Genomic DNA, 12889 nt, shown 5'->3' with positions numbered 1-12889 from the left:
TTGTTATTAATATGTACAAGCATTGAAATTAATCTCCCTGCAATTAAAATTAACAAAACATAAAGGTAGGCTGTTTCAAGCAAAATTTAAAGAACTATAAGCTTCTGGGGAAAAAAATGATATCCCTTCTTGCTCACACATACTGTTAATAATTCCTGGTTAATCCAATCATAGTTTGTTCCCCATCGCCCGAAATAGGCTCTTATCTATTGATAGAATAACTGGGTTGTTCCAGCCCTTTCTGTGACTCAGACTTCAAGTCAGTTCCTGGCACTGCTAGGTGTTAGAATCCCTGGGGCCCTTCTTCAGTTGTAGAAAGTACAGTTGACCCTTGAACAACGTGGGGGTAAGGGGCCCCAACCCTCCATGCCATTGACAATCCGAGTATAATTTATAGTTGGGCCCTCCATGACTGAGTTTCCTCCTTATCTCTGGGTCTGCATCCACAGATTCAACCAAACTTGGATGGTGCAGTAATGCACTATATAGCGTATAAGTGGACCTGTGCAGTTCAAACCCATGTTGTTCAAGGGTCCGCTGTAACTCAGAGTGCTCTGATGGCAAAGGAAGGCTTTATCTACTTGTTAACTTACACTCGGCTTTGTTCTACAATGGCCTTCATGCTTCTGTACGTAGAGAAGAAATTAACATTCAGCTCTCTCCATCACATGTTTCTGCTCCTTTAACTCAGAGAAACCCAAACTTGAGTGCTGGGGAGAGCCTCTTCCTTCCAGTGGACCTTTAGGGAAGGTGTTTCCCCTCTACCTGAACATGTCATCTGAAAGCAACTGAACCAGACTCCCCAGAAGAAGACCCATGTTCTCCCGGAGATCAGAGTACTTGCTCCACGCTCTTCATTCACCTGCCCCTATCCACTCTGTCCTTAACGTTTTCTGAAATTAGCTTTATCAACTCATTTCAGGCCTTTAACTTCCTTTTGCTGTTTGCACAACCTTTTCTGTTTACCCACAACAGACTTTATACAAGACAAATGAGCAAAACCTCACCATGATTATGTTTTAGTTTCTTTCCTCACTATTCGTCCAACTGAATTCAGAGACACCTTAGTTCTTGCCAAGAGCTTTCTAGAAAGTGGTTGTGAAAGAAAATGAAGAAAATAAATGCTTTAGCCAATGATATATCTCACTTGTACCCAGTGAGTCTTGCTTTGTTCCACAACTCTTGAGTGACACACAGAAAAAATGGTTTTTTTTGCCGTGTATTCTCAAAGTGTAATTATAGATTTCAAGTTGAGAAACTCTAAAGGTGATATATAAAATTCCCCAACATCTTCTTTGCCAGATACAGGCACTCTACTGTATTAAACATGTCTTTTGGTTTTTGTGTTTTGATTCTTGAATATCTGGGGCCTTGCTGAAAAGGGAGGGATTGCCCTTTCCAGGGCTAACCAATTTCTAGAGATAGTAGACAACTCATCCTCGAGCTGTTTACTCACCAATCAACACAAACCAACCAATCCAGAGCCCACTTTCCCAACCACCTCCACTATGGCCTCTTAGGGCTAAAATCCCTTTGGCCTAATCACCATACCAGCAGGTGACCAGCTAGGGGCAGCCCCCCTGCCCCAGAACCTGCTGGAATTACTCACATTAGTCCGTGTTTAGCCTTCTTACCCTGCCTCGCCCATTCCTTCCCAGGCAAACCACAAGAAAGGCTCCTGCCCGTATTTTCCCTGACCAGTCTGCATCCTTTCCCAGGTGGTCCTCATGCCGTGGTATACCCCCTTCTCTTGGGATCTGTGAGTAAAACAAACTGTCTTTTCAATGGCAGTCATCTCTCTCTTTTTTTTTTTTTAATTAGTTTTTATTGGAGTAGAGCTGCTTTGGCAGTCATCTCTTGATCTGTTGGCCTCACCATACATAAATAATTTAGAAAACCTATATTTTAAAAACATGTACATCAAGAGAAAGGAAGACAGGCTAGCAAAAGACAGGTCTGGCCCCTGTGCTCAGGCCATTGTTCAAATGGAGTTGGATGAAATTAAGTTGCTCTGTCAGTTATATTTAGCAAAACTGCCACTTTTAACTGTTTTAGGAAAAAAGCATGATTTTACAATAAAGCACTGATTATACTGGATAAGACGGTACTAGATAGAGTTGCTAGGGGTAGCTGTGATGAGGGTACCATAGTATGATATATGTCACAAAAGATGTAGGGTTTTTAGGGGCCCTTGGCTTCCAAAGCACAGTTTGAGTCCTACTGTAAAGACAGACTATAAAGAAAATGAAAGGACTGCCCACTCACTTAAACAATAATAGTAAAGATTTTTTAACCAAGTGTTCTGGATTCTCATATATTCCATTAAAACTGCATTGCAGGAGATTCAATATGAAAAGCAAAGTCCCCATGATACTGTATTCTCATCTTGGGCTCACCTCTCTCTATATCTCTGGAGTAAAAGCTACTCAAAAATAGTTTAACTTGACTTTGTGTATCTAGCAGGTGCCACCCAGTAGGTGCTGAATATCTATTCACTGACTGAAGAAATGTTTCTTACCTTCTTTGGAAAACAGTGTAAGAGATGACATAGAGCTCAAAGATGCCCATTTAAGGGGTTAAGTGAATAGGTGACTGGTTTTGGAGCTGAGAATTAAAGCTACTTCCTCTGGCCCAAACCATGACAATCCCAGGGAGAAATGTAAGACCTCTGTTTGATGGCCGCGCACATCTTGGCATCTCCTGCCCTTTAGCTGACCTCTAACTCCTGCCCAATTCTGCAATCCTCTGATTAGGAGCTGGCCATCGGTTTGCACGGGCGAGGCAGTGTTCTGTGACAAGTGGCTGAGCTCCTGGGGTGACCTTGGTGCCACCACCGCACAATGACACTTACCAAGGGCTCCAGCTCCTTGCGGTCTATGAGGTTCATCTCAGTGACGAAGTAATAGAAATGTTTGTAGCAGGTGTTGACGTGGGCCTCTGCGCCCATCACAATGACCCGGTCGAAGTGGTGGATGTAGACGTGGACGAAGACCCGGAAGAGGCGACACAGGATCTTCTTGCAGATCTGCAGGAAATTCTTTGGGAAGGGAACACCTAGAGAAAGGGAGAAAGGGAAAAAGTGAACAAAACCATGATGGGGAAGCTCTGGCAGGCCCCGAGCACATGAGTGAGGCTGGAGAACAGTCCTGGACCCGGGCTTCTGGGCCAACCTGCAGACGCCTGGCTCTGTGTGGGCAGCTGCATTGGACATTGTCCAAAAAAGTGGCTAAAATGGTGTTAAATTCAAACACCAACAACCACGAAAAGACCAAAAATATGAACAAGGAGGGCCAGGTTTATTTCTTTGGTTATATCTTTTTTGGTGCAGATAAACGCACAGAAATATTTATTTTTAGATAGAAACAGGCACTCTCCCTTCTTGCTTTTTTACTTTTCTCACTTTTTAGAGCCCAAGAAAGTTCCTTTTCCTCTTATCTCTAATATAAGAAAACTGGTGGAAGGAGGGCAATGATCCAGGGAGACTGGCACTCCTTGTCACAGAGTAATAGGGAGCAGTGAGGACTGCAGCAAATTAGAAAGCCCTTCCTCATCAAAGGAAGCAGCCGCTGCACAACTCAGTCAGTGGTGGCCAGATGGTGACAGAGGCCCAGGGCTGCGAGATCTGGTTTTGCAAGATGATTCAGAAATCTGGGGTTCTATATGAACTATCTGGAGTTCTATTTTTAAAATGATAGCAATTAACCTGACATTTAAAAAAGAAGAAGGGCTTCCCTGGTGGCGCAGTGGTTGAGAGTCCACCTGCCGATGCAGGGGACACGGGTTCGTGCCCAGGTCCGGGAAGATCTCACATGCCGCGGAGCGGCTGGGCCCGTGAGCCATGGCCGCTGAGCCTGCGCGTCCAGAGCCTGTGCTCCGCAACGGGAGAGGCCACAACAGTGAGAGGCCCGCGTGCCACCAAAAAAAAAAAGAAAGAAAGAAAAGAAAAAATACCTCAGGTCAAAACAAAACATCTTCCAAGGATAACTTGGCCTGCAGACTACCAGTTTGCAAATTCTGATCCAAACTTTTTCTGAGATACACTGTTTCTGAGGTGGGCAAATGCAACAAAACTTCATGGAAGCTTCGCATTATACTTATTGTCACCTCATCTCCTTGAGGGAAGGTAAGAGTTAGGGGTTGTTTTTCATAACACAGACTGGGTGAGGGGGCAGAGGAATCACCCAGATTTCCTGTCTGATGACCACTACTCCCAGCTTGGTCAGAGCAACAAATAGCAGAATCCCAAGCCCACTTCCTTTCCGCCGCCTCTCAGACACTGCTTAAACTCTTGGTATTTACACTGTTCTTAAGTAGTGACGTCATGGATTACAAAGTTAAATAGCCTTTGAATTCCTATTCCACTCCTTTTCCAGCCATAGGACCACAGACAAGTTATTTAACCTCTCTGAGCTTCAGTTTCTCCATATGTAGGATGCACGTGAAATTGCCAATCGTCCTGAGGATTAGAAGTGTCACCCCTGTGACTTTTGTTTTTTTGTCAGTTAAGGAAGAGTCAAAACAAGGCCTTCTTTGCATGGCCAGGAGTGTCAGCATGACTAAAACCCTCCCAAAGCCTCCAGGACAGAGTAAGCACTTGCTAAAGGGAATGACACCTCCCCGCCCTGCTCTCTGCTTTGTAGATCTGGAGCATCTAGCTGTTGTTATAAGGCAAGTAATTACCCTTATCAGGAAAAGGCAGACATGACCACCAGCCTTTCAGCAGAATTGCAGAGCTTGCGCTCAGGGCATGTCCCTGGTCCCCAGCAAGCCTGGAGTTTTGCTGTCCATGCCTCCACAGGGTCCCAGTGGCAGCTGTCTGCTGAGAGACACTCTGTAACGGGATCACCTGGGACACCGAGGGCAGGATGAGCGATGGAACACAGCTGGCAGCTGGCAGAGGCAGGAATCTGCCTCCCCAGGGTCCGGCACTGATATTGGCTTTTCTTCCAAAACAAAGTGGCAACATATCAAATGAACCCAGGGAGAGACTCGGGCACAGCTTGGCAGCTGACTGTCTGGGCAACAGATGCTGGGGTTTGGGGGTGGGGTGATGTAAAGCTGGCCAAAGGTGGAGGGCAGCTCCCCCACCCAGAGCGGATAGGTGGTTTTCTCTGCTGAAGGGGGGGCCAGTGAAAACCACTGCTGCCAGGCTGGGAGAAGGTCTAGAGGCTTCAAAGTAGCCTGAGATCCAGAGGTGATGGAATTCCCCCATTCTCCATGTTCAAGTGTTGATTATGTTCCCATCAGAAGGGGAGTCCTGGAACCACACGGACACGACAGCAGAGGTTGACATGTGTTACTTTCGCAACCTGTCTGTGATACAGGTTTTACTAGTCCTGTATCACAGATGAATTAACACCAAGCACAGATTAACGTGCTCCAGGCCACTTAGGTAAACAGTGGCAGGGCTGGGATTTGGACCAAGTCAGCCTGATTCTAAAATCTAACAGATCTGGTTATGTTTGGAGTGTGACTCTCTCTGCCAAGGATAAAAGCACAGCTTAATTGCTAAATGCAACGAGGCATCTAAATATTACTCTTTGGTGGCACAGAAATACAATTTTTAAAAAGGAAAGGGGTGAGGAGAGAAGGGTAAAAAAAGTCCACACCCTTGGGAGCCACAGATCCGAGGTACTAAGAGGTCAGCTAATACTCTGAGGCCCCAAGGAGAGATGTGTTTTCTCTGCTGGTGCCTTAGACCACGGACATGGGACTAAGAGTAAAAGCCAACATTTATGGAGCACGTAACAAGTCTAGGTACTATTATTGTTTCCATCTCATAAATGAGGAAACAGACTCAGAAAATTAAGTAGCTTACCCGGGTTACGCAGCTGGCAAATAGTGGAGGGGTTTGGACCCAGGATTGTCTAACTCCAAAGCCCATGAGTACCCACTACCCTGAAATCTGGAGATGTTGCTCTGGGACTCTGCACATACTTCCAGCTCCCAAGCCCTTCCTTCCTGGGTGGCCTGAATCCCCCCAGGGGCGCTCACCTTTCACGTCACCAGCTGCTAGGGGACACAGGGATGGGGGGTTTCAGCTGTGCCAGTTCGTCTCCTTGACCTTTAAAGCCGGTGCCCACACCCCACACACTGACTGAAGGTAAGGCAAGATCTTGGACACACCAAGGATGTTCATGGCACTTGTTGGGTCCCTCTAGAGTGTCCCCAGTCTGCATCCCCCCACACCCCCCAAGTCCCAACGTCTGATCAGCTTTGAGCTCTTGGCTCTGCCCTCCATTCCACACCTGGTCTCTGGACTTGCCTTTGGCCTTGAACTTGGTTTGCTCTTTTTTGTTGTTGTTGTGGTACGTGGACCTCTCACTGTTGTGGCCTCTCCCGTTGCGGAGCACAGGCTCCGGACGCGCAGGCTCAGCGGCCATGGCTCACGGGCCCAGCCGCTCTGCGGCATGTGGGATCTTCCCGGACTGGGGCATGAACCCATGTCCCCCGCATCAGCAGGCGGACTCCCAACCTCTGCGCCACCAGGGAAGCCCGAACTTGGTTTGCTCTTGCCTCTTGCATTTGGGCTATGGCTGGGAATGATCTTCACAGTATAGAGAAGAGCTGGTTTTAAAGTCTGGAAGACCAAGATTAAAATCCTAGCCCTGTAACTTACTAGCTGTATAGGCAAGTGACTTCATCACTCTACTTCGTTACAAAATGGAGAAAAACATTTACTTTCTAGGGTTCTTATAATAGTATCTGTAATGTGCCTGGCACGTGGTGGGAACTTTGAGATGCAGTCCTACTTTTGTTATTTCCCACTTGAACTCCTTGGGTAAGTAGGACCCCAGCCTCAAATCTCTTGGCTCTGTCTGCTAAGTTGGCCCTGACTCTTCCACCATCCCCTTCCTTACATGTAATTCATTCTTCAAAAGTGAACACTGCAAATGGTTCAAGTAAAGACATGCTCAGCATGCACCATAGTCACCCCCAGGCCAACTTGGGAAGCTGAGAAGTCCTAGGCTGCATTCGTAGGGAGCCTAAGAACCCTGATGGGTTCTCTGCTAAGCCAGAGATAAAATCCCAGCTCATAAAGTGTGGGGTTAAGAATAAGAAAGCTATATGGCATTTGGGAAATTCATTCAATATTATTGATGGTTCAGGGTCCAATTCTACAGTTTGTATACTATCTTAACCCTTTTCTCCCTTTCTCTTCTGCCTTCCAAGTGTTCAGATTTGTGTGTGTGTGTGTGTGTGAAAACTTTAAATAAACCGTCAGAAGGTGGGAAATGGAAGAGATCACCCCTCTGGATGTCCACCACTTTGGTGGACCCTGGAACTCTCATCCTGTGTAACTGGCCTCACAGCAGCAAGACAGGGTAAGACTCAGTGCTGATCTCCTCCTTTCCCCAACAGGCTCCAAAGGGACCAGTTCATGAAAATTAAATTATCTGAGGGTTTCTTGTCTTCATGGTGCCGGTAAGAAGTATCTAATCTCCATTAAATAGCCACAGAAAAATGAACCCTGAGAGAGGCCTGATATGTGTATGTGTGATGTCATTTATACCCAGTGAAATCCTGAGCAGTGATACTATTATTTCAGTATTTTTTTTTTTTTTTTTTTTACTGTAACTGTGGCTTAGTTCAGCTAAAGTGTTTGCCTGTCCCCACAGATAAAAGGATGTAGAGTAGAGATTTGGCTCTGACAACTCAGGCCCTTTCTTTGGCGTCCTGCAGTTACAGCTCCATGGCACAGCGAACCTCACTGTTAAGATGACCATTTTTTGACCTCCACTGAGTTCAGTACCTGGCTTGCAGAAGAAGCTCAAAAAAACGTTTGTTTGTTTTCAATAAATACAGGCTAACAGTAGGAAGAATGAAAGGCTAATGAGCCATCTCAAATGGACACTGGACTTGTTATCATGGCAGCCTGAACCTAAGGAGAACGTGAAAGGCTCCAGGCAGAGGGTAGCCTGTGTTCCAAGGGGCACCAATGACCCAGCTCAGGACTGTATCCAACCCCGTCCTTTTGTCCCTTCTGCTTCTTTGAATACATAAGACACTGGGGACCCTCCACTTTTGTACTTCCCAAGGTCTGTGTTAAAAATGACTAATTCTGGGAGATCCTTGGCTATAAAAAGAGGATCACGAGGTCAAGTATACTTATCAAAATGCTGCTTTTATAAATGTTTGCAATATACCTAAGCATAGTAAAGGATCTGAGAATTCCTGTAGCCAAAAGTCCTATTTAACTCTGGAACCTCCTTTTTCCTGTAATAGCTATTGCTTTAAAAGAGTGTAATCAGACTTCCCAGGTTTCATTTCTGGCTCTACTACCTATTAACAAGGTAACCATATGCAAACAGCTTAGTATCTCTAAGCTGCAGTTTCCCCAACTGGAAAGAAATAGGGATATTTATGTTATCTGTAGCTCAGGGGGTTGTTGTGAGGATTAAATACACACACGTAAAAGGCTTTGCTAATACTTTGCAGATAGGAAGCACTCTCATGCACTATTAGTTTTAGTATCTCATGGACCAAATGTTCTTTGTAACATACTTTGGGATTAAATTCCTCCTGCATATTTATTTTCAGGAGGGCAGTCTTGGTATTAATCCATCAATCCTGAACTTGCAAAGAATTTAGAGTGGTAGGTACTCAATTAAGCCCTGGATGATATTTGGCTTTGCATTATTTTCTACAAATTTCTCATATTTATGTCTTGTATTACTGTAAGTTCCCTGCACAAAGGGACTGTTTTATACTTTGATTCTATCTTTAAAAGCACCTGGCACAGGGCTACGTAGGGAACACTCATCATTCAAAGTTGAATCATAAGAGAGCAGTGATCTTATTTAGTTAAGATGTGAATCGATCATCGCCTATTTGGGGGAGGAAAAAAGCCTACAGCAGAAATGATAGCTTTTTGCCAGAGTCTTGATATGGTCCTGGCATACAAGGCTACACAATGCTCTTCTATGGAGCAGAGCTCTGAGGTGAAGAACATTTTCATCTAGCCTAGGGGGTGGGAAGAAAGAATCTGAAACTCCTTTCTTTATCATTAAAAACTCCCATTTTAGGGTTTCCCTGGTGGCGCAGTGGTTGAGAGTCCGCCTGCCAATGCAGGGGACGCGGGTTCATGCCCCGGTCCGGGAGGATCCCGCGTGCCGCGGAGCGGCTAGGCCCGTGAGCCATGGCCGCTGAGCCTGCGTGTCCAGAGCCTGTGCTCCGCAACGGGAGAGGCCACAACAGTGAGAGGCCCGCGTACCACACACACAAAAACCCTCCCATTTTTACCTTTCAATATAGTTTTTCGGGGGGGTGATAGTTAATTTTCAGTCACTGTACTCAATTAGAAAGTTAATGCCAGACAATATTAACCAGCAGTCATAACTGAAATAGATTGCATATCTGAAGTATTTGGAGTTAAACTTTGACTAGTCTTATAATAACCCAGACAAACCTTCTGACAATAATCTCAGACAGATATGTATTGATCATACAGAAAACAACCTTTGGAATAGGTTAGAGAGGCTTTTTTTTTTTTTGGCCATGCCATGCAACATGCAGAACTTGCCAGACTAGGGATCAAACCCGTGCCCCCTCCATGGAAGCGCGGAGTCTTACTTAACTACTGGACGGCCAGGGAAATCCCTATAGAAAACAACTTGTGAACAGAAGGTCTCTACATGATTTGCAAGCACAATTGATCTCAGAGCCTCCCCTTCCTCTACCCTACCCTGAACCACAGCCCCTGACTCTCAGATTCAAGCTGGGAAATTTCAGACTCCAAGAAGCTAGCTCGAAATGAGAAGACAGGTTCAGATGAGCTTCACAAAGAGGTGATAGACATCTAGGTGCTCAAGGATAGATCTGGATGGCTCAGGGCAGGCTGTGTGGCTTGATCTCTGAAAATGGGATCAGTGAGCCTAAAACGGGACCAGGCTGAACTCAGATTCCAGAATGAGCCCAGGCAAGATGCCTGGGCAGAGGTCAGAATCCCAAACCAATCATTCGCATGTGGTTCCAGCAGGAATTTGCTCAACAATTAGACTCAAAGCAAGACTAGAGTTTGCTAAGTGATCGTGCCAAGGAGGAGGCCAGCCAGAGAGATGGGGTGAAGGTGGAGGGTGCAGTGAGCCTGTGGGGCTTGGAGCCCCTCTTGAAGGCCCGACCAGGCAACTTCACGGCTCTGTTTCTGCTGCTGGTGAGGACCTGGTACTCAGCCGGGAACCAGCATCTGACAGAGCCCTGCTGAGTTTACGAATGTGTTTAATCAAAAACTTTCTGATCTCCAAGCCACATTGAGTATGAGAGCTAAATTGAGCATGGAATATAATAATTTCTCTGGGGCCCCATGTGGATTTGCCTTTCATCTCTGACTCAGTAACTATCCTTTCTCCCAAACAGAACTGAATAAAAATTCCAGTAATTTCTGAGCTTCAATTCATTTTCTTTCTTCCTCATCCCCTCCCCTCCCCTCCCTTTCACTTAACCCCCAAATGCCCCATTCAATCCTTCCTTTTCAGGCACCTCTGGAAAAAAAAAACAAGAAGTTGTCTAAATGGCTTGTGTTTTTTTCTTTTATCCTGTTATGGAAGCTGCAAAAGGAGAGAGTCCCTCAGAGAATGCAGAGATGCTATGACAGGGCCACAGATGGGAGATGGAGGTCCCAAAGTCAAACAAGACCCAGGCGGCAGTTTCCAAGCTAGCTGCTACCCATTCTTGTTTTCATGGTTTTTTCTCTCTTTTCTTCTGGAGAGAAAGCCAGACACTTAAGGGCTGAGAACCTGGTCTCTGACGGCACTGGGTTGAACCTGGGTTGTGGAGCTCTGGAGAGTACGGGCTCAAAGGCTGTCTACAGGGACACCAGAGAACTGGCCCCAGAACATCCCAGGTTCCACAAGCATCTGGCAGACATTCCAGCCTGTCGTTCACCTAGCTAATGCCTCTTCCTTCTGTAGAGCTCAGCTGAAAGCCTCCCATCTTCCCCAGACTCAGGTTGCCTGGCATGTGCCATCTGCTCCTGTAACTCTCCTGAGCACAGATCCCAGACGGCAATTGCACACTGATGTGTGCAATTGCTCAGGTCTGCCACCCCCTCCAGACTGTACGCCCCCTGAGGGCAGTGAGTGCAGCCATGCTCCTCCCAGAAGGATGCTTAGTGCCCAGAGTGGAGGTACACCAAAATCAAAGCTCAGAAAGCTGCAGGGACTGACTGGCCCAGGGTTTAGAGCTGGTTTGTGATGAAAAGGGGTCTGAATTCGAGTCTGTCTGATTCCAGAGCCTATGCTCTTTCCACTCTGCCAGGAAACTGGATGGGACTCTTACGGCTCGTTTCATCTCTTGCCAATCCAATGGGCAGAATTGGAGAAGCCAAATTTGTTAAAAGACGAAGGTGGAAAAGGGCATATTGGCTCTTACTTCCCCAAAGGCATGTGTCATTCGTGGACACTGGTTAAGCGTCTGGTTCTGGTGTCAATCACTGGTTTCAGATTCCAGCTGTGGAACTTCCCTGATACTTGCCCAGGAGTGAGTTTGCTACCTTCTAAAAGGCTCGGTTTCCTTATCTGAGGAATGAGGATAATTATACCTGGTATTTGGTGAGATGGGGAGGATTAAACACAGAGCCCAGGGCCAAGAGGCTTTCAGAGGCATTCGGCAAAAGGCCGCTGATGTCATTACTGCTCTAAAAGGTGACTCTTCCTCATCAGAGTCCAGGGTGGGGGAGGGCAAATGAAACGGCACACATAGAGTTGCCTTTTCTCTAAAGGACGAACTCTTCCTGGAAAGCAGATTTGGACCCAAGGTGATACATGGGAACACCGTTTGAGCTGTCGAGGAGCTTCCCCGTGACACGAGATGAAGCCTAATGCCCTGGCTAATCCAATCCCTTGGGGACCCCAATGGCATGTCAGTAACAACAACCAGAGATGCCCATCTCACTCCTTCATGCTGTCACTCCTGTCTGAGAGCATTTGTGCTGTCCTTTTGGTCTTTGGAGGCCAGTACCAGGAGTGTGCATGTGAAAATCCCTCTACAAGTCATAAAAACCACTCATTCTCAATAGCTCATGAATAAAAACAACATCCCACACACGTGGGAAAAGAAAACAGGCCTCCTCCGGCAGCGTGGCTGAGAACATACCATTTCCAAAATACTTGCAAAACAAAACACAACTGGATCACAATGAAGAAAAAAGAAAGAAAGAAAAGAAACCTTAACAACATAGACCTGTTTCTTAAAAATCCTCTCCTAGTAGTTTATTCTCTTGCCCATTCCATCCACATTCTCCTGCCTCCTGCAAAACGTATATAGATATTTATCTAAAGAAGCCTCATATGCTTGCTGATGAAAATTCAGCTTTGGAGGACCGATTCTTCTAAGCAGATGTTTTGTGTTATCTCAGTGCATTCCTCAAGAAAGTGTCTGTACACCATGCCAAGGAAAACAATCCTGTGTAGCAAGACTTTGTTCCTCTGCCTGAAAAAAAAAAAAAGTCCCCAAACAAGCTGACAGCTGCAAATGGTTAGAAATAAACTGGCTACTACTCTCTTCCCCAGTCCCAGCTGCCCCTCTCCCCAACCCCGAGTTACCCTCGGACCCATTATCACAATGGTTGGACCAAAAGAAGGGAAAACACAATAGCAAGTGATGATACGTTCTAAACAGACTGTTAATTCTCTCTGGCGTGCCATTTGCGAGGCAGAGGAAGTGCTGTTTCAGCCAGCCAAAGGAGCCTCCCTGTCACCTGCCCCTCCCTGTACCCAGCACCACTTCTCTGCTGCTGGATGCTCCTCCTTTTTTTTGTTGTTCATAATATAGGATTATAATATGAAATATAAAATATACATTTATAGTTATATACATAAATGATTGAATAGAAAAGTAAATAGGGGAGAAGAGATAAACCTTCCTAACAGAAGAATTCCAAATAATTTAT

The 12889-nt window shown here is 45.9% G+C and overlaps 1 protein-coding gene across 6 annotated transcripts in view; it reads right to left on the bottom strand.

Annotated features, from left to right (window-relative positions):
* The window catches only part of MOB3B (MOB kinase activator 3B), a 291202-nt gene that overhangs the window by 109807 nt on the left and 168506 nt on the right, over positions 1-12889 (bottom strand). For all 6 annotated transcript variants that reach the window (XR_010841957.1, XM_059071182.2, XM_067041390.1 and 3 more), the window contains exon 3: positions 2852-3054. Coding sequence is in view for 5 of the 6 variants with exons in the window: in XM_059071182.2 (XP_058927165.1) it covers positions 2852-3054 (203 nt within the window). In the remaining variant the exon portion in view is untranslated. The remainder of the gene's footprint in view (positions 1-2851; positions 3055-12889) is intronic.

Source organism: Kogia breviceps, chromosome 8 (assembly GCF_026419965.1).
Source record: "Kogia breviceps isolate mKogBre1 chromosome 8, mKogBre1 haplotype 1, whole genome shotgun sequence".
Classification (NCBI taxonomy): Eukaryota; Metazoa; Chordata; class Mammalia; order Artiodactyla; family Physeteridae; genus Kogia; species Kogia breviceps.
This window is presented reverse-complemented; position numbering and strand designations above follow the sequence as displayed.